This window comes from Ammospiza nelsoni, chromosome 1 (assembly GCF_027579445.1).
Source record: "Ammospiza nelsoni isolate bAmmNel1 chromosome 1, bAmmNel1.pri, whole genome shotgun sequence".
Taxonomy (NCBI): Eukaryota; Metazoa; Chordata; class Aves; order Passeriformes; family Passerellidae; genus Ammospiza; species Ammospiza nelsoni.
The window spans coordinates 43,928,779-43,951,703 of NC_080633.1; the positions used below are offsets into that span (position 1 = coordinate 43,928,779).

Consider the following 22,925-nt stretch of genomic DNA (forward strand, 5'->3'; position numbering starts at 1 on the left):
TGAACATGAATGGACAACACTGAGAAAGGGAGGCCTTCATCACCATTCTGTTCCTCAGAAACTGGCATGGTGTTTTAATGGATGGGAAAATTTTAATTCAATCAAAAATACTTTGTGTTTATTGGAGCTAAACCTTGGTTACAAGAAATCTTCAATCCTGGGCTTGGTGGAGGCTTCAGAGCTCTTCCTGCAATGTAAAACTGGCAGGTATCCACCAGACTAAGAACTGATGACCCTGAAAGGTAGGGACAGATACAGAGATGGCCACTGGCTTTCACCCCAGGCAGGGAGGAGGGCTCCCCATCAGTGCAGTGAGGAACCCTGCCCTCCATCAGCCACACAGAGTTGCTGCCTCATGTCCTGAAATTCTTCATTTTAAGCAGAGGGGCCTGTGGATGTTTTGTGGGCAACCATTACCTGTGTGTGTAGCATGGACATTGCTCAGCCCCTGAAGTCAGCAGTGACAAAGTTGGACTCATTCTCCCATGCACCCTCTTGCCCCATGTTTTGGATTTTCTTGTTTCTAAGTGTTTGGGTAGAGCTGGTTCCAAGTCCTTAGGAGCCAGCCTTCTTGTTTCCTTTGAGCCCACGACAAAATGCAGTAAAAATGCAAACACTTAAATGTCATTTTGAGAGCTTTAAATTGAAGTATTTATCTCCAGAGGGTGCAGACTGCACCTCAGACGATGCATGGGAACTCAACCAGTGACTGGATCACATTTCTTCTGCACACCAAGTACTTTTCCCCAAATTAATGAACACTTTCCTCCTCACTCTCTCTAGTGTTATCAGCCAAGTTGCAAAACTACCCTGTCACAAGCAGTTGCATTGACTATTTTTTGGCCTACTCTGTTTCATGGGGTGGCATCCTTATCCTTACAGAGTCTTAAAATTTGGCTTACACAGAATGTAAATGGTAATCTATTTGTAGGCACATGAATCCCAGGGTAAAGAAAACTCCGGACTATTAGAAATTCCAGAATCAAATAATACTAAGATAATGCTGGCAAAACCAGAAACAGCTGGGGTTTTTCTTCCCTGTATTGTTGTATTTTGACTCACATATGAGATTAGTAACAAATAAGATTAACTGCTGTGACATTTATATCAAAACATTTATGCAGCCAAAAAAGCCTGGAACATTTCTGCATGAACAAACTGGCAAAGGATAGAGCATACTTTATGTGTCAGTGCAGCAAATGTTTTAAGGTGTTACACAGTAAGAGAACCCATTCACTTTAATCCTGAAAAGGGAAATGCATGGTTTTTCAGAGTTGCTCTATTCTTGCCTGAACCTGTTTTATAGAATAATGAAATTATTTGGGTTTGAAGGCCCTAAAGTTCATTTAGTTCCAACTAAAATAATCAGAAACTATCCCTTGGAATCACACAAATGGCTGATTTCTACAATGCTATTGAAAATTACTGTTTTTTTAAATCTCCTTCCCAGTGTGTCAAAGCTGTACATACCTTAGCCTGCCTCTGTGCTATTTTACCAAAAATACAACCCTACATAGAAGTAAAAACAGGGAGCAGGGGAAGAGTGCTGAGCCAGTGCTGCACACACAAGCTGTAGCAATCTGGAAACTTCACTCTGCTCTGTGTTTAAAAATGCTGGGCAAGAGCATTGCCATCAGCTTCTCTGGATCTGTGTAGTTCACATGTTCTGAACTTTGGGCCAACAGCACTCACTGCTGTGCATCATCCTCCCTCCACCACTTCCCTCTCCTGATGCCACATCCATTCCTCCTGAAGGTAGGAAGGGTCAGCCCTTCACAATAGGCTCTGTCAGGGCTCAGATGCACAGCTGAATCACTCACACTTCAGGAGCTCTCAACTGAAAAGCCTTTAATTGAGGTTTAGGCAAAAACAGGTACTGTGCCCACAGGCTCACAAGCAATATGTCCCCACACAGGATTGCCCTGGAGTAGTTGGCTTGACCCATACTTCAGTCTGAGCATGGGCACCTGTTGCTTTAGAGTTTCATCATGCCAGTGATGTCTTTTGGTCCTGGGGCTCTTTCTAGCAGGGAACATCCCAAAAACAAGCTTGGGATTGTTTTCCTCTCCAATGATTTGGACTACCTGTAAGTTACATAGTTTTTTTGGTGGTAAAGCACTTTCATTTGCGGATCAGATGGTGCAAAGCAGCGTTTTCATCAGTGAGAATTACACTCAGTAACTTCTAAGCTAAAACACAGACCCAGTTCATCAGTGTTGTGAAAAGATTGCCTTTGCTGGGTCTTTACCACAGATGAGATATTAAATTAATGTTTTACTGTAACATTTTCTCCACTGCTTTAAGAGCATTCTAGCAATAAGCAGCTCAGATGAATAGTTATTAAGTGATAGCTGACACACAACAGTCAGATCAGTCAGCAGCAGGAAAATAATCCCCTGTGAGTCCATAATTGGTGTGTATTACAAATGACTGTTGGTTCAGTTCTATAACTTCACAATGCTTAACCTTTAACTACAATGCATAGTGCAAAACATTGCTCCTTGCAGTGATTATGAGCTGTGCTTTCCACACTCCTTTGTGATGTATGTTATTAACACACAGCCGTTAACCTTTGTGATTAAATACAATGCAGAATGGAATACAATCTACCTGTGGCATCAGATTTGTGCCCAGTAAATATATCATAAATCCCAAAGGCAGAAAATTTCATTTCTTAAAATATGACTGTGAATGCATTGAGGCAGGTGATTCTCTTCAACTGCATTTCAGTGATGTAACATTGCTGTTTTACAGTTTCAGGTGAAGGACACTCACATTACTGAGGTGTCCTTTGGTGGTGCTTACAGAAAGAAAAAAAGTCACTTGGATTCAGGGAAAATATGTTTCCTTGGTTTGTTATGTTCCCCTTTAGCAAATGGCATATGTCACCCACTCTACAATGGGACATGTTAATGGTTACCTTGATTTTATCAAGCTTCTACAACTACAGGATTTGTCAAGAGTCACTACTGTTGCCGTTATTATTTTGATGACATCAAAGATACTCCTTAAAGAGAGAGAGAAAGAGCATAGATGTTTTTCTGAAGTACTTCTGCTGCACTGTATCTTGTAGGAGATGAAACCTCTATAATAGAGGCTGCTGTCTGCACTGAGTCTTAAGCCAGTAAAACATTGATGTGGGTATAAGATTTTAGGTATGTGAATAACTAATTGAAATGTGTTAAATTCCTGTGTTAGTGCTGTGCAAGCTCAGAACCTTCTCTGAAGTCAAACTTATAAAATAAAAGGGATTTGTTCTATAGGTTATTTTTTACAACTTCCTTCTCCCCCCTTCGATTTTCTCAAAGGGGAAGGTTTTGCACAGGTTATTTTTGATCTCTTTGGATAGATATGAGATTTTGAGTTCCAAGCTGTCCTGAGAATAGAAGTAATGAAAAAAAAAATATTGCTTGGGTTGACCCCAAGGGAATTTTGGTTTGCTTTTCCAGCAAAACAAAAAAATAAATGCTCATGCATAACATTTTCTTCTCTCCTTCTGTCATTAACAGATATAATATGGATTTAGGAATAAGTAAATAAATACTTGATTTATCAGAAAAACCTATAAACCTTACACAATTTGATTTTTAATATTTCTAAAAAGATCTTTCAACTTTTTTTTTTCTTAATAAATTAACACACCGTTCATTGACAAAAGGAATGGAATTTTTACCTAAACATGTATTTTGCCTAAAGTTGTCAAAAGTAATATGCTGATGTATGTAAATTCTTGTGTTCAGACAGAACTGATCTGACAAAAATCTCCCAAATGTGTTAAATCTGCATTTCCTCTGTGGGAAAAAATAAATTTGAATCAAAACATCACACTCATTTCTCCTATGAAAAATTATTTCACTGGCTGATGTATAGTCTTTTGTTAGTGCTAAATAAGCAAGGAAGATGTGAATGTCACTTTGTTGAAAGAGGGAGATTATTTGGGATATGACAATAAAGAAATTCAACCAGAAGTGACTATTTTTATGAACACTCATCCATTACACTGACATTTGTTGAAAAGCTGAAACATCACAATAAACAGACTAAATATCAGGTTGCATAAGATATATTAACTTTTCTGATAGAGAAAATACAAATCTATCTCTATACCTGTGTTATCTTTGTTACTGAAAGAGGGAGAAAAATATCACTATTTAAGAATAAGAATACATAAAGATTGCTTTCCTCTCCCAATACCAAGAAAGTTAATCTAAATCAGCTAAAAAGAATATATGCTTGTCATTTGACCAGTGCTGGTAATAACAATGCCACAGATTCAGTCACAAGTTAACATCAGGGGCACAATATATTTAGAGCCCAGAACTGCAACTGTCAGCATTAATCTATTGAATCCAGGATGATTTTAGCTTCATTTAAAAAAAAAAAAAAAAAAAAAAAAGTGAAGCTAAAAATAACAAATGTAGCTGGCTTTGCCAGTTCCTTGCAGAAACATGTCACCTAATTAAAAGTAGCTCTCCCACTCGCCCATAAATAACTCAGCCCTGGACACTTTTCCAATGACTACAGTGCAGCACTACACACTTGTGATTATGTGCTGAAGGAATCATAAGCTCTCAGGTGGTTGTGCTCATACTTTGATTCAGCAGGTAGGTGGCTGTGTGCCCCTGTCAGCACAGAAATGTGTTTGTCTACAACTCAGAAGTCAATCTGCAGCTATGTGGCATGGTGGCACCAAACTAATACCATAAGGTGAGTTTTCCCTCCTGTGTGCATCCATGGCTTACATAAAGATAGAAGGAAAATAAGGAACAAGTTTCTTTCTCTTGCTCCTCAGCAGAGTTTGTGAAAGAAAGAAGCGTGTGTGGATCTAAAGCAAATATTGCAAAATTGCATTTTTAAATGAGAAAAAAAGAACCCTTGCCAAGAGAAAAATAAAGGTATTTTGGAAGTAGCAAACAGAAAAAAAAGCTCATGTGGTGACAAAAATCCCAGAAAAACTAAAAAAGAAGCTAAATTTAAAACGAAATGTAAGCAGTGCGAACCCATATGCAGATCAAAGCCAGCCCAGAGTTGAGAACTTGGCTGTGACATATCCAAACTAAGGATCTCTAGTGTATGGGAGCAGATTGAAAAGAGCAATCTCATGAGGAGAATGAGTCAGTTGCACTGTGAGGTAAAGAAATTCTCAAATTGAATACTGAGGATATCCTTCCTAGACAGAGCAAAAAGACAGCCTTGAGAACCAAATCAATGTAACAGAAATGAGAGGAAAGAAGAATGATGGAAAAAGGAAGGAAAGGGATGGGATCAGCATTTCAGGAGAACATAATGCATGTCTCCATATGGAGCAAAAGGGCTTGGAAAAACCCCTCTGGGTGTGGGAAAGCTCCTTCTGCTGGTGAATGCTGTGCCCACCCTGCTGCTGAAAAGTCTCTGGAACAGATGGCACAGTGTAGGGCAGGTGACTGAGAAGAAAAGTTCATGACCAAAGCTTTACTTTATATTTGGTAATTTAATGCTGGTTCTGTTCCTTTCTTTTCTACAGAGTGTCTTCTACACCACACTGGCCTCAGCCAGGAACAGCTGCTGAGGGCAGAAAGAAGCTCTCAGTTATGCCACTTTCTTGCCTTTGTTCTTGTGCAGAATTTGGGAAAGGGTTTAGAGGTAACCAGGATGCCGTGGGTGGATTGCCCTGCATTTGAGAACTCAGGGACCAAACCTCAATAAAGGAAAAGCCTCCTGGGGAACACTGTGAGGACAAATTCAAAGCCATTTCATCTACCTGTGGAAATGAAGGAATGGAAAGCAGAATACAATAGTCTTAACAGAACAGTTGCAAAAGAGAATGGGAAACAGACACCATGAAAAATAAGGCAGGGAAAGTAACCAAATTAAATCAGGGAGAAAGTGGAAGCAAGGACTGACACCACGAAAAGCACAGGGATTGTGCCTGTCTCTTCCTTCCCCACCCTCACCAGCTCACTAATGGAACACGTTCTGATTCCTTTTTTTTTCACTATTTCTGACACAATAATGCCCCAGACTTACTCAACATTTCACACATATGCAGAGTTAAGCCCAGCCTCATGAATCATTCACTATACCCACTCTCCCTTCGGTGGCAAGGATGAAAAACCAGCTTACATGTTTGAAGTTCCTGAATGGCACAAACTGGACAATGTCTCGAAGCACAGGCTCGCCCTTGGGGGACCTCAGGATGCCATCATCTCCATCCAGCATCTGCATGTCACTGAAATCAGCGTTGCCCACGCCGACGATGATGACGGACATGGGGAGGTGGGAGGCGTGGACGATGGCCTCTCTGGTGTCAGCCATGTCCGTGATGACGCCATCCGTCAGGATCAGCAGGATGAAGTATTGCTGAAGGTGTTGGACAAGTGAAAAATTATGGCATTGGTTAATAGTCCAAAACTGCTTAATCTTTTAAGTTAAAAACTATAAAGTTATTTCTGGTAACTCACTTGTGGACCTTTTTAGAGAGAAAAGAACCTTTATATTGACTACACAGAATTTTCCATTCCAAGCTCCTCAGCTACTAATTTCTTCTCTGCAGAGTAAAGGGGTCCCTGAGGAGAGCAAGGCAGGAATATATCCCTCTTCATACTCTTCACACAGAGCTCCAAAGAGAGGTTTTCTCATTCTCTAGTGCACAGCAAGTAATTTGGTGAGCTTGTAATTTCTCTCCCAAATCTCCAAAGCCCGCTGAACTGGGAGCATGAGCTATGACATGGTAATGGGAAAGAATGACCCTTACTTGGATCCTTTATTAATTGTTGGGCAGCTGGAGTCATTTATAAGAAATTTATAGTGCATTAATAGAAAAAATGAACAAATCATAGGATTTGGTCACTCTGCGTGAGCAATACCAACACACTATACATTAATAACATTTATGTGTGTACAGTGGTATAAATTCAGAGTGTTCCAATCATCATGTCCTGCCACAAATAAATTAAAACATGCAGGGACAAAACTTCATCTTGAACATTTATACTGTAAATTGTTTTTCAGATAGAAATATCATATTAGATCAGAAGCAGCACTGGGAATAGAGTGAGCCATCTCAGGATTAAGGTGGGTATGGAAATTCAAACATAGCAATTTCCCATTTTAGGACTGGGACCTTAAATACTATCAAGGTTCTGGAAACAACAGTGGAATCACAGAATCATAGAATGGTTTGGATTGGAAAGGACCTTAAAGATCATTTAGGCCGAACAGATGATGAAGCAGGGACACGTTCCACTAGACCAGGTTGCTCAGAGCTCCATCCAACCTGTCCTTGAACACTTCCAGGGATGGGGTAACCTTAGCTTCTCCAGGCAACCTGTTCCAGTGTCTCACCAGTCTCACAGTAAAGAGTGGTTTTCTAATATCTAATCTAAAGTCATCCTCTTTTAGTTTGAAGCCATTACCCTTTGTTCTGTCACTACATGCTTTTGTAAATATCAGTCACAAGCCAGACTCAAGAACAGAAATATTTGGCAACTGCTGCCCTAATAGGACTTTAAAAAGGCCCTGCACATGGAGAAAGCTTAGAGTAAGCTCTAGGCCAGGTGATCATGCACATGCCAGTGTACAGCTCTATTCTGTCCTGTACTTAGCACTTTTTGTGCTGCAGTACACAGTATCTCTCTTACATCCTTTACTCCTTTTCAGCACTGCTCTTGTAAATGGCTCAGACCTACTCGCTCACATATTCCCTCCATTTCTCTTGGTCTCCCTTTCTCCCATTCTGTCTTCAAGGCAGGATCAAAATAAACTTAAAGCATCTCAAGGGTGTACATTTAAAATGTGATCTATATGTAAATGTTTTAGCCCAAAAAATCTGTCCTGGGGTTTTTATCAGGTGCCGGCTAACAGATTTGTCTTCCAATTTCTAAAAGGCACAAATCACTTCATCAGTAATAACAAACTGAAAATTGTATCCTTACTATTTTCAAATTAATAGTTGGAAAAGTTCCCTAGGTGAACAGAAAAATTTTAGTACAGCCTGTGCAGGAGATGCAAAATTGGATAGTCTGAATTGGGAATCATTTGAACTCATCTCGTGGTACAACCAAGACTTTTAGGGCTTCAATGCTCAATTTTTGTAACCTTAGCAGTGCCATTTCTATTTCCACAGTGAAGAACTGGGTGTGCTACAATGAAACAGTACTAAAAGCAGGAAATAGATCAGTGGGGAAAGACTTTAAAGCTGGGACAACCAAAGCTAGAAAGACTGGATACACTGTTCCAGCTGACACAGGTTTACGCTGCCGAATAAAAACTGTGAAGGCATAGTCTGCATTACAAGGCCTTGATGGCCTACAAGAGATCCATCATAAAACAAGAAAAAAAGGCAAACACAGGGTTTTTTTTCCCTTACTGAGGCCTCCTTGGTGTTGGTCTCCTCTGATGCAGATTTTGCCACTTTCTGGATGATGGGAGCAATGTTTGTTGGTCCGTACAGCTGCAGCTTGGGAAGGCAACTCTGATAAGCTTCCACAACACCTTGTATTCCTGGCATGAAAACCCAAAAAAAAAAGAAAAAGAAACATGGAGCACTTAGCCTATATCAGGCTTGTTCAAAATGTAAATAAAAGGTGGGTTTTTAATGAAGAAATTTAAATACTACATGATAAGCAAGGACTGGAATCTTAAGATAATTTCCAGGAATCTGTCTCTAGTTGTCTTAAATCTACTTTTTAATATATAATTACTATACCATGCTTCCCCTTCCCAGCAGCTTTTAATGCCTTTTTTCAGGTATGAGCTTGCAATGCCATAGCTTCCATTCTTCTTGGTTTAAGATATGATAGCTTCCTGATCAACATCTAAGATTCATGATGAAAATTTAAGCACATATTAAGAAACACATCAATAATTCTTTCTCCTCTTTAGATAATTTTTTTTGTTTATCATAGCTGTTGCCAACAGATTTGTCCTTTGTACTTGTGCCCTAAAGCTGTTAAGGAATTCAAAACATCTTTTCACTCTCCTGTGCTAAGAAAATAATTTCTCAGGGTTAATTTGCATAATCACTCATAGATTGAATTTGACTATGACCAAAAGCTGTGAAACCTTGGAAGAAACAGCAGGATGCTTTTCAGCCTACAGAAAAATGAGCTTCAGCTGAGAAATTTTGATGGAGAACTAGCTATTTTTGGCTTTTTCATTTCAGGATATATAGTCAGACCAGAGAGCAAAGACTTAGTTGCTGACTCACTTGACAGATCACAGAATGGAAATTGGTATTTTCAATCATTGAGAAGAAGGATTTCTTGAAGTGATGCACATTAGCCTCCCCATTCAGAACTCCCAGCTTACCAGCCCTAAAGGATTAGAGGTCTAATGTTGGAAAGAAAGCGATAGACTGAAAAGCTTTGCAAAGGATGCTGAAGAATGAAATGGCTTTGGTGAGATCCTAAGCCACTTTCGGTTTGCACAGAGACTCTCTCACTCATGAGATTTTTTTTTACCCAACCATATTTACAGGATAGATGGGTGCAGACTTTTTGCTAAAAAATGACAAGGAGTTGTAATTGTTTTACAATGACACACATACACTCCTATGAAAAAGTGGTGGAGAACACAGTTTTCTCTTTTTAGAGCCAGCTACAGATATATTTTTACATTGCAGTGCCAAAAAAAAAAAAAGTTCCAAACAAAAGAACTTGCTCCAATTATAGTTGCATTGGTTGAAATGTAAAGTAGTGTTACAAAATGTCCCTTGGTAATTCCAGCGACTAAATTACATATTGCAAAACTGACCTTTTGGTAACTCCCAATTTTAAACTTGCTAAGGATTTCATTACATATACATAATGATGTTGCATGAAGGCCTCATAAATCTTCCCTAAGATGATGACAAGATACACCCTACCTTTCTTATGCAGTAAAATAATGTAAGATAAACCTTACTCCTTGCATTCCACAGAGATTTTATTGTTCATGTCAGAAAGTTGCTCTCATTTTAGAAGGAGACACATTCTGGAAACATAATTTCTTTTTTGATTTCTCAGATTAATGCATTTTAGAGATATCAACTGTCTATCCAATCCCAACTCAACAGGATATGTGACTGGATTACTTTGTAGCTTGATGTTCTTGTACTCCTTTATCTTAGGCACATGTGCATTTTTTTTCACAATTCAACTCCTTATATTTTTATTTGGAATTCACTTTAAGCATCTCAAATGAAATACAGTGTGTGCATACATATATGGGTTTAAGACAGATGTGTAGAAGCAGTCATTCAGACTAAAGGTTTTTCCCTACTTTCTTCTTCAGATAATAAACTAAGTATTAATTATAAGACTATAAAAATAACATATTATAAATATACTAAATATAAGAATATAAATACTAACATTTTCAAGAATGGAAATGGTAACAGGTGAGGATATCCATAGGTTATGAATTCCAGTGCTCTTCATCTCAATATACAGTCCCTGTATGTAGAGAGATGCTTCACACTACCTTGTGCTAGGAAAAACTCTACTTCCACAGATAAAAGGATTTCATTACTCAATGGCAAAATAGACACATACTTTTTATATTGCATCCAACTGCTGTTTCTTTGTTTAAAACAAGATACTCTTAAGCAATTTTACTTTATTTTCTGGCAAGTATGCTAGATATTACAAGGTAAAATAGTGTAATCACTAAGCACTTTATCTCCTCACTCTTGCATCCTTTCTCCACATGACTTGCTGATGTTACTGTTCCCTGTGACACCTAATAACAGTGAGAGCATCTAGAAAACATCACAGAATAAACAAGCACCCATGACAGGCAGATGAGCAAGCTGCAGCAGATAATTAAACAACACATTTTCTGGTTTGTCTCCACTTCTTGCTTTCACCCAGGTAGATATTATTTAAAAAGGTATCCTTTAAGACAAACAAGTGCTTTTAATATCTTGCAGATACAGGTGCAAATGCTGCAAAATTTCTTCCCTGGCATTCTTTCATGTTGCAATGATATTTTTATGTTTTCTTAGGCCTAGAACTCCTTTCAGGCGATGGGCTAATTTATCAGATAACTGACTCTTATGCAAAGATACAAAGTTTAAATTATTAAGTGACATAAGTCAAGCCTCGTAGAGCAGCTCCTTCCTGGTTTTTCTATCCCCTTTCATTTCCATTGTTGCATTTAGTTTTGCACACAGATTGTGGTTTGGATAGTAAATCCTTGCTTACAGAGGGTTTGTCTGTCTAAACTCTGCTGCTGGCACCACCTAGATGTGGCAGCCATTTCAATCAATAAAAATCATTATATAACAATACCAGTGTGATAAAAGAATTAGCCTTGAACTCAAAAGAAGCAGCAAAGAGGGAGCAGGGGATAAAAATAAGTGTTCTTTGCATGGACTGCTATAGCTTTTCTCTGTAGTTTGCAGAGGGTCACAAATATCCTGCAGTTAGATTGAGAAACAAAGCTCTATTTGAACACTAAACACATAATTATGTTATCACCTAATGCTGACCACGGTTAACTGTGTGTTTTAATGACACATTATTAAATATGATGGTCCAGATGAAATTCTGAGGTCTCTTTTGCTTCCCCACCCCATCCTCACACTGAAGTCTCAACATGAAGCTGGCTTACAGTCATTTCTAGATGCATACATGTAACTCCTGCTTCTTTTGACTCCTTAAAAGCGCTGTAAAAAGCTGTGTGAGCACACCAGGCAGCTGTAGGACTTATGCCCAATTGCATTTCAAGCACATGACCTGCAAAGACTGGGGCAGTCCAACAATTCAAGTGCAATAACAAAGCAGGAATGCCCACTGAACCAAAAACAGGTCTTGCATTTAAGATGTATGAACTCTGAATTCTTTTATTGTCTCTTTTCCTTGAATTGCTTGTCTTCTTTTCTTTTCCTCACTTCATTTCTCTGCATCTTAGTTCTCATCCTGAACATTTGTGCTGCCCATGTCCAAAAGAAAGCCACTAATAAGCCTGAGAAGGGCTAAAAGGAGCAGCTAGAAAATTTGAACAGAAAGAGCATTTTGAAATACCCAGTTCAGTATTTGGATGGAAGCAGAAGGATAAGGGAGAATAACAACCTGTGGACTGTAGACAGCAATGATCACCCAAGCAAGATTCTTAATTGTTACTGGATTTAGAGGTCATTTTCCTGGTATTGTCTTTTACAAAATGTGTGAATTGTGGCAGGAGATTTTAAACTGCAGATCTCACTTGCAATACAAGACATAGAGCAACATCTGCTACATAAATCTGGCCTCTGATTACCAAGGATTAATGACTGTTGGTAGAACACACCAATATCTTACACTGTAGCCTCCTGCTGCATTTACTCTCAGAAAAGGAGGTTTCTTTCAACCACAGCAGTCATCAACTGCTTCCCTGCCCTTGTCTTGCAGCAGGCTACAGATCTGGTCAAAGTGTTGGCTCTAAACTGAGGGAATTTTTGATCACAGAGGTTCATAGCTTGCTTTTTCATATTCTGTCCTTCTTAGAAGCACAACCTATGAAGTTGAGGTAGCTGAAGATTTTAAATTAGTCTAGTTCTCAGAAATGCAAGTGATTCCAGAAAGTCCAAGTGCTGAATGTCCACCAACTTTTCAGGAAATTATTATATGGCACTTTCCAAGATTTCTAAAGACAAGCTCAATGGTTTGGAGTCTGTCAGGTCTCCAGATCCTAGCTGCCCTCTTTAATAAAACCACTTTGAATAATACTCAGGTGGTGCAATAAAAAATGCACATTTTTTTGCACGCAGCAAAACTATGGCAGTCTGTCCTACTGTGAGCATTACCTGCACATTCTGGGTTGTCTTCATTGAAATTGATTGCAAAGTCATGAGAGACCTGCAGATAAATGGAAAGAAAAGAAGACTGTTGTCAGAAAAATTATTCCAAGAAGACTTGTGGTTAAACACTCTTGACATTTTTTCTGTGCTAAACTGGAGACCTTTCAAGCTTTCAGCCATTAAGTGTGAAATACAGTCCCAGCTGGAGCTCCCTGCAGAACCAAAGCAGCAAAACTGGAATGAAACTTGTCAATAACAGCAACAAAACAAAACAAAACAAAACAAGGCACGTAGAAAACCCACCCAAATACATTAAAAAATCATATAAACATGGTGTCAGGATTGGGCAATCAATGCTGGGCACAGAAGAGGAATCTATTGCTGAGGCCATTGAAATGGCAGCTCTCCCTTGCTCAGCATCTCAGACTGCAGGAGAGAGAATGCAGGTTGTGGTACAGCAGTGACTGCAGAAACTCAGCTCACTTCTGCATCCCGACCTCACTGCGTGAACAGTTCCTCATCTAAGGCCAAGGAGCACTGGGAAAGTAATTCTATGGAGAAATCAATGATCCACTGTGCAATAGTAGTGTAAAAAGTGTAAGGAGTTGAAGTTGGTTAAAATGTTACGTCACTCTGGGGCATAATAAATAAATAAAAAAAATCCCGAAGACTCTTTGGTTTTCCTTCCGTGTGGTGAATATTCCAATCTCTCTCTCTCTCTCTCTCTCAATCTGTCTATCATTAAATCCTACAGAGCTGTTTTTTAAAAGAACTCACTGTGAATACAACAAAGTAGCTGTTTTGTTTTCATTTTGTTTTCTAACAAAACAAAGTATTTTGTCTTTGGTCTCCTGGGAAAATATTACAAGACTTTTGTATGCTTAAATAATGCTAGGCACTGTAAGTCTCCCATTCCAGAATTCCTCTTTAAGTTTTATTCTTGCCTGCATTTTTCTTTTTCTTTTTCTTGATTCCCTTTAATCTCTTTGGGTCTGAAGCCCAGCCTCTTAATTCTGTTTGTCTTAATTTTTCTTGAATGAAAAAGCTCAGATTTTGTCCCACAATGCATAATGTGTGAATATACAGATATGTTTATATACATATATTTTATATATATTTGACTTGCAAAAAGTGGCTGGGAGTTTAGCAGGTAATTTGCATAATTTGAAGTTCAATTTAGATGTGTCATCCCAGATTTAAGAAGGCATTTATATAACTGCAATTATACACATTTAATGTTTTATAGATCTCTGTAGGATCTTCAAAAGTGCCAACAGTTTTAGTGATATGGAAAAAACCTCCTGTACAATGGAGCCAGATTATTTGCAGGAAGAGATTTATTTTTTCTATGTTGCTGTTCCATTTGCTAGTTTAGATGTCTCCATACAGCAGGGTATGGAAATTGGTCTATGACTAAGGGTCCCATAGATCAAATTTGTGACTGCAGAGAAGTTTCTGTGAAAGTGAAGTGGTGTAAGTTGGCTTATTACTGCCAAAGAGAGTTCTTCATGGAGAAATGGAATTTCCCCATCATATGCTAGTCTTGTTTACCACAATGATGCCTGCCATTATTAAGCAGTACTTCTACCATGATGAGAAAGAATTGAGGCAAAACTTCACTGAGAGTCTGCAGTTGCCTCCACCCAGCAGTCAGCATGCCTACACCAAGCATCAGTCTTAGAGAGGGTTTTACATGGTCCATTCAGTCTATCCCACTTGGCCATGGAAGATAATGCAGGAAGTCACTGTTTCTGTTCCTCACGGAGCAGCACAGAAGATCAGGGCTGCCAGATACACTTCAGAGGTGCTCAGAGCCCTTCTGCCTGGCTGCTCTGGGTGTCTCTCAGTGCACTTTGCCCAGCAGCTATCTGCCAGTCTCACAACCAGCTGCAGGCCTAAGGTAATTGCATCTGTCAAAACCTGTTATGGGAGTTTTCTCATTGATATTTTTTGTTGTTCATTAGCCTTTCTCTTTCCTTTAGGGTTTCTGTATTTTGCATTAACTGTGTTAGAAAAGCAAAAAGGATGGCAATGCATGTTTATCTATTGCAGACTGATTCTTCAAACACTGTGCCTCTTCAGTGATTTTATTTCTTTATTCCAAATGCATTTGAAATTATACCTAAAGGAAAATACAAATCTTTTCAAAAGCTATGAATACAGTATTTCAATCTCACATGCAAGCATGGTTTGGTTGCTTTTGTTGCCATACCTCTTTCAGAATCACATAATGCAAAGAATTTATCTGGTTCAGAGCTATGGGACGCAGGCTATTATTTAACAGGCCCATAAGGAAAGCCCAAGTCTACTCAGTGTGCACAATGATGCAAAAAATAATACTGTCTGAGCATCAGCTGCTATCCTCCTAAAGCAAATGGCCCTCATACATTGTCATTCTGATTCACAGAACAGTGTTAAAATGTACCCTGAAGGCAGCACAGGAAACACAATGAATGTGCAGAAGCATTGGCTTGTTTCCTATGCTCCTTGAGTAATATATCACAATTTAAACAAGATTTAAGTACAATGTGGAGGAGAGAAATTCTTTGAGCAGCTCAGTGATGGTTCACAAACAGGAAATCATCACTCAAGGCAAGGCAACAGCACATATGTTTTAAGCAGAGCTTCTCCAAATGCTCAGATCTCAGCCCCCTCTCTGTTAAGCAAAGCCAAGTGTGCTTCAACCTGCCCCTTTGCTGTCTTCCCTGTGGTGTCCAGAACTCAAGTGTCCAAACCAGCAGAGACTTCAGACTCATACCACCTACTGAAGGCCTTACTAAACTTGGGCTGCTACCTGATAGGACTCCATGTAAAGCTCATCCATGTCAAAAGGTGGTTTGGATCAGACATTCAATGCTTTTGCTTTCTAAACAGTGCAAGGTGATGAGTTTCCCTCCTTTTTTTTCTTTTTCCCTTTTTTTTCTTTTTCTTATTAAACATGCAAGGGCTTTGTGGCTGAAGGGCAAACCATACTGATGACATAGAACCAAAAGCTGGTATACTCAATGGCATCTTTCTGATATTGAATGACACAGCCCTTGAGTGACACTCCCAGAACTGATAAACTAATGCCAAAAAGGAGGCAAAAGTTTGAACACTTAAGATGCTGAAAACTGAGAAATCCTCAGTGGAAACAAGAAGACACTGGGCTGCTCAGAAGCAGGCATGTTTATATAATTTTCTAGGATGGTTTGTATTGTGGATTGATCTATCAGCCAGAAAATCCTGGAATGTGTCAAATCACACAAATACAGAATGGCTGCCTTACATCAGTACCTGGCACAGAGAATTTTGCCCAGAACTGCAGAGCACAGTCTGTGGTGGAAGTCAGCCTCACATCAAGGAATGTCCTCACAAAACCCTGAATGTTTTGTGACTGGACTAAGATTTTGCAACCCTGGACTAAGTTTCAAATATGAAGCTGACCCTCTGCTCAGCCCTCCTCTCTTAACATTGCTCCATAAAATCAATCCATAAAAGGGAAGGAGACAGAAATGCTGCATGCAGAGGTGATTATATGGGATCAGCCTGGTGTTACTTGGGCTGCTGCACAGAACTGCACTCAAAGCCTGCAGCTAAAGACATTCCCTTGCACTTGTATGACTCTTTTGCCTCTGCAGGGCTCCAGATACATTCTTTACCAGATACCATCATGGATGTGGCATTATTAAACTACTACTAGGAACTCCCTACACCAGGAACACACTATTTCACAGGCAATTCCTTCAAGGTTTTTAACAAGCAAATTAACTAGCTCTATCATACATTATAATATAGATTACAGTGACAGCATTTCTGGCTGTTTCTGTAGGATATGACAATTAAATAAACAGTGCAGAATAGTTTTGCTAAGACAAGTTATAGAAATGTTGCTTTTTACCACTCTATAATGCTTCCTTCACTGTCTGTACATTTACAATGACAAACACCTGTCACTGTTTTCCTTCAATGTGATGGCACCCATGAGACTCTTGGAAGAATTATAACAATATTTCCACATGCTTATGGCCACTTTTGTAGAAAAAATGACATTGATTTAACATAGCATAACATCCCTCATATTGGGATGCAATGAAATTCATTCTCATAGCATGGCCCTTGCTGGAAAAGTTTCTAATTTAGGCTGAAAGAAAAGGAGAATTTCCTAGTTGATGAGAATTTTTGAGATTTCTTAAAAAATATTTTATGAATTCAGATAGAGACCTCAAATCACAAAAAAAAAATATCCTATTTTGGAATCTGAAAAATAATAAATCCCCCAACACTGATAAAGCAAATTGCTGGAAAGCTTTTGAACTATGCAAAGGCATTTTATTTAAGTTTCATTGAATCTTGTTATTCTAGTTTGGCCTACACATTTTTTAAACTCCTTTAACTGAATTTCTATTTTTTAAAATAAGAGGTTTTCATTTTCAAATGATGAATATGGATGCCTGAATTCTGAAAATTAATAATCCTTTCCCCCCCCCTCTCTAAATTGTTGAATTCATTGAAATTAACCTTCATGTCCCAAACAGCTCCAGCTTTTCTCTGTGGTGATGGTACTAGGGCTATTTGACAAACAATGTGACAAATTCAGATTTCTAGGAATGCTTTCTTAATAGTTTAAATAGAAATTGTAAAAAAATCCATGAACAATAGATGCATACAAGTGTAAATGCCAAAATGCACTATGTTGGACACTTATCTGTGAATTAATTGAATGCTACTAAGCTACTGTCATTCAGAAAACTAAATATGAAATGCCTGCATATTTTGCAAAAGCTTAAGACACTAATGAATTTCAAGTACTTTTGGTCAAAAGCTATTATTTTCAGAATGCTCATTAATCAAACAGCTTGGGAGCTGGAAAGCTTGTGTTTCTCACTAAGATACATTGTACATATTTCTGCTTGGCAAAGCTGGGCCACTTGTTTCCCTTTATACTTCATTTTTGTACATGCTGCCCAAGTTTCCATGTCTAAATCCAACTTGCATGGATAAGGAGACTAATTCTGTTTTGTCCCTTGGTCTGCTACACATCCTTTTTTTTTTTTTTGTCAGGTTTGCATATATTTTAGCCATCAATCTCCTGAAAAATGCAGGAATCATAAAGAACACAGTACTTCTCAAGTCCCTCAGCTGTCCAACAAACCAGGGCAGGTTGGGGCTGTAAAGATGCTGCCCTGTGTCTGTAACTGCAGTGAGTTTGTCTCCAGCACACATTCACAGCAGAAGCAGGCAATGAAGCTTTCACTAAAAATACAGAAATAACCAGGACTCTCTTAAAACAAACTGGAAGTTGTTTAGTATCTATTCAGGTGTCAGCTGCAGTTCTCCTTTAGGGAACAGGCCTTCATTAATGACAATCCACCTGTCATGGGGCTGACACAATTTGAACTTGCTTTTCATTTTAACAGTAAGTTTTGTGCTGCTGTGTGGTTTTTCATCTCCTTTGAGTCCTGCCTGCTAAGAAGTCAGTGTATGTGGTTTGCTTTCTTTCCTCCTCTTCACTGTGACCTTTCACAGCCATGTCTGAGTCCATATTATCTACCACCACTTCCCTTTACATCAGACTTCTCAGATGCTTCCTTTCATTGCAAAAAAAAAAAAAAAAACAAACCCAAAACCACCAAAACAAAAAAAAAAAATTCTGGAAGTTTGTATGATAGAAACTCACCCTCCATGGAAACATTTCTCTCAGAGCTTTACTTAGATCAAGGAACAGGGTGATGTGTTTGTCAGGTCTTGGTGGAAGAAGCTCATATTGTTGAATATTAGATGAAAGATCTCTACACTGATGAAGAATGATGTATATGGCATTTCCTGCTTCCTTCACTTCCACAGATTCCTTTTGCCACTAAGAAACTGCTGGTTTTCTACTAACAGCTGAAGTGTGTCATTTGGAGATGAACTGAGGGAAAAAAATGTCAACACAACATAGCAGTGTGCTCTTGAAATGGAAATTCTGTAGAAAACATATATAAGAACAAGATTTAAAGGGGTAGAACATCAAGAGATTTATGAAAAGCCTGAAGAGATAGAAACTGATATTGCTGATATGTTATTTAGGTTGTATGGGGGCTCCGTGGTTACTTAGAAACCCTTGGCAGTGGGAGTAATTTCTTCCATAGCCCTAGTTCAATTTGTTGTCTACTCAAAGAAATAAAAGACCAGATGCTGGAATGCAGAGACCAACATGCTATGAGCAGGTTAGATCACTTCGTTAGGACTGGAGACTTGAAAACAGACACTCTAAATTAATGAGAAGCTGATTTATCCACATGATGGGGCCAGAACTTAGAAGTTCTCATCTGATTCAACTTAAATTTGAAGATGTAAAATTGTTACAGTAGTGGCACTGCTCTTCTTTAGTAAAACAAATGTATGGTATGTATGACTTGTAGTACCTGTGACTGAAAACATGAAAAGCTCATTTGAATAGCACCAGATCTGCACTGTTGCTGTGGTGTCTAGCATGTTAGCACATTTTTGCAGCAGGAAATAAAAGGTTAAGGAAGCAACTTGGCAGCACTTTTTTCCTTCAGTCTCTGTTACTTTTAATTTTATCTGTTTCTTCTCCATTTCCTATGCATCCTTGCTATCTTCCACATCAAAAACTAATCATTGTTGGCTTTGAATTTACTTTATGCGAGTGTAGACTAAGTAACTGAAGGATTTTCAGGTTTATTTGTCCTGATTTAATAATGCATCATGATGAAGGTGACCTTTCACTCTTGAAGGACGTATCTTTGAATTCAGAAGAGCAGTCAAAGCCAAGCAGGGACCCAGAAGTATTGACATAATTTATTTTAAGAAGCCAGGTACTTTCATGGACTGTGTAGAGTATTAAGAGAGGGACTGAACTATGGCACAGATGACTGTTAACTCCTCATGCAGTTCCAGCTGGATGTGCCCATGATAGACACCAAGCTGATTATTGGTCCCCAACTGTGGCACAGAAGAGTTTGTCCCCTGCAATGTGGTTCTTGCCTTCTTCGAAATTTTATTATGTTTGAGAGCTGATGTCATGTCATTTTGTCTTTGTCACTTTTTGTCACAAGTTTCCATAGCAGAAATTAAAGATGTTGTTCCGGCCTTCAGCGGCATCTCCATTTACTTTGGGATTTGTTTTATTTAGTCACACATATGTAATCCACAAGAAAGCAGCCCCATCTTCTGAAGTTTACCCTTACTTTTCCTGAACTTTGCAAAATCTGAAGGTCCTGAATCCCATTCATTTTCTTGCTTTGAGAAGTTAGCAACGGACAGACTGTTCAGGAAAGCTCATGCTACAGGATAAGACTCCTCATTCATTCATGGACTACTAAGTTCAGTGCAATTATCTGAGTTTCTTAAGGGCATTTGTCAGGAAATTATCCAAACACTAATTCTGCCAAAGAAGAAAACCAATTGATGTTTGTGATTGCAGGAACAATTGGTTACACAGACCCCTGAAGTTACTTTCTGGCAAGACATCTGTTTTCCAGCAAGCACCTGAAATGTGCTCTCACAATCAGGTGAGAAGGATGATACTGGAGTCTAACAAAACTGCATTGTTGCCAACAGGTTCATGTGACCTGAAGTATCAGTGCTACCAGCTGATTATTTTGGCTGAGAAGAGCACCTTTGTGCTGGGATCTTTATCTGACTTCAGCTGACACAGTAACACCTTCCTTCAAGCAGTCCTTAGATAAGGATGACTCCCTATGACTGGAAATGTAAGTTTTTCCCCATGCACCGGTGGTCACCTCACAGATGCTGGAACAACCAGGCCCTGACACACCACCTTAAATAAGAGTGAAGGTTGTCAGCTGCTGCAGTTGGAACAAACATACAACAGACACAGATGGTCTGAGCTCATAATACCACATTAAAATGTATATCAAAGCCCTGGAAGACATCTCTGACTTTGGAAAACACTAACACTGGTGTTACCCTTAAGGAACAAAGCAAGGCAAACACCTTGCCAGGCACAGACAAGCTGAGAAAGCAATGTTGTTAAAACATACATGAACTTACCTTAGACATCTGTTTGCAAGACATGTATCAAATTCCCTGTACATCACTACTGTTATTCTTCTGCAGGTACCAAGCCTACAAGCCGTGAGGAACACACTGGTACATTTTTGCTCATCTGCTGACTCATGCCTTACAAGGCAGAATGCACACAATCCCTCTCAGAAATTCTTACCTGGCTAGTGTTCACCTCCCTACCTCAGCCACAGCCCAGAGACACAACCAGAACAGGGCACACAGGGACACTGGATGAAGTCTGCATGATTAGATGGCTGATACTTCTCCTTTTCAGACAGTACCTGGGTTGCAGATTGCCCACCAAGATTTTGGTTACTTATCTATGCAGAACTACTCTTCTGCCCCCACAACCTCTGCGAAACAAAGGATTTGAATTTCTCCTTATTTTTTCTTGGGCCTTTCTTTTTGGGTGGATGCTCCTTCTTTTACTTCACTATCTTCACTCCAAGCCTACTAGATGGCATGTTTATGCTCACAGTTGCAGCATCACTGCAGATCACTTTTAAAATTTTTTGTTGTTGTTTTTGTTTTATTTTTGCTTAGTTTTTGGGGTTTTTTTGTTTATAAATACCACTTCTCTCTAGCATGGCCACATGCTCTTGTATTTCTCTTCCTGGTAGAGAAATACAAGAACATTGTTGACTCAATGACAGTGTCCGCCATGACACGGAATTTTCCCAAATTCTTCTCAAGTCTTTATTTTCAGGAAGATGTTTGGCAAGGGATGTTTAGGGTATCATCAAACAATTATTTTAAGTCTAGCCCTGTCTGATTTCTGGTTTCACTGGGGATCACTGGATGAGAAAGCCAGATGGAAGAAAACAAGCAGAGTAGCTGTTCCCGTTTGCCACTGCCTTGCCTTTCACCATTTCTCCCTTATTTTGAGTCTCATAACTCAAGGAAATTAGAAAATTACACTTAAGCACCTACTTTGTATTCTGGGGGTATTCTTGCTCCAAATCCAAAGGCTGGGAACATTTTGTCACTGGAAAAGAATGAAAAAAATATAAGAGTACCCATAGAGAAATATTTTTACAATAAACATTTACTCCTCTGTATGCACTCATGAGAAATGCAAGCCTCACAACAGCACAGAAATGGCTTCTAAGTCAAGTGATGGCAGAGTGGAAGGGTACTGGATTGGAGAAGTAGGGTTGTGTACTGAACAAATTAGGGGGAGTGTGTTATGGAAGATTTTTCAGTAGAGCTCCTAGTATTTTTGGGCAGTTAAAATCACTTGGAGAATACTGAAAGATCAGGATGTCTTGTACTTCCCCACAAATGCAATAACAAGTCTGTATTACCCACTCTTTTGCATTACCTGGCTGAAACAAGAGAGTTTGTTGACTGAAGAGCCTGTAACAACATTTATTTCATATAAATATGGATGTGCTCCCCCAGCTCAGAAAATGAATCTAGTGAAGCTATGACTCAGATTAAAAGTGTTTACAAATTTGGGTTCTTACAGTTGTCCAGTTGCTCAACAGGCACTTCCTAAAATATCAGAAAGGGGCAATTTCATGGTCCCAAACCTGCAGGTTCTGTAAAGCTTTCCACCGGCATCTTTAGCAGTTCCACTAAAACATGAGATTATTTTAATTAAGCTTAGATTGACTGATAACCTGCCAAAATGCCTTGGCATGGTCAGTTTGCTTTCAGACACTACAGTGAGGTTATTTTACCCCAGTTAGACATGCAGGAGAAAAAATACCTGATTCAGAGAACCTGGAAACTTCAAAGCTGTTAATACCCTTTCAGAAATGCAATAATGTCTCACACAGCCCACATGCTGTCAAGCTGCCTCTTCCCAGATGGCAAAGTGGAAAACAACAAGCTGCAAGGAATGTCTTGTCCCTGAGTCAGCAAAGCACTTGATCATACATTTGAGGTTAACAATTCGCTCAAACATATGCTTAATTCCAGACATATCCTGAAGTCTCACTGATGTCACTGAACTGTACCCCAGTCCTCTGATGAATCAGACTAAGTTTACCCTAGTCTACTTACAGGGTTTCACGGCGCTTGGAAAAGTTGAATTCCAACTACCATGATTGGAACTTTTAAAAATTCCCAGGAGAGGCTAGCAGCTTCAGTATTTTTGGTGTAGTTCAAGAGATGGCCACTCCAAGTATCAACTGAATAATTCACATCCCAGACAAAAAGATATTAG

General features: G+C 39.0%; 1 protein-coding gene across 2 annotated transcripts in view; it reads right to left on the reverse strand.

Moving 5' to 3' along the window:
* The window catches only part of CPNE4 (copine 4), a 229,248-nt gene that overhangs the window by 972 nt on the left and 205,351 nt on the right, over nt 1–22,925 (reverse strand). For both annotated transcript variants that reach the window (XM_059468798.1, XM_059468789.1), the window contains 4 exons: nt 21,686–21,740; nt 12,746–12,797; nt 8,348–8,481; nt 6,103–6,339 (listed from right to left, as the gene is read on the reverse strand). In XM_059468798.1, the coding sequence (XP_059324781.1) occupies nt 6,103–6,339; nt 8,348–8,481; nt 12,746–12,797; nt 21,686–21,740 (478 nt within the window). The remainder of the gene's footprint in view (nt 1–6,102; nt 6,340–8,347; nt 8,482–12,745; nt 12,798–21,685; nt 21,741–22,925) is intronic.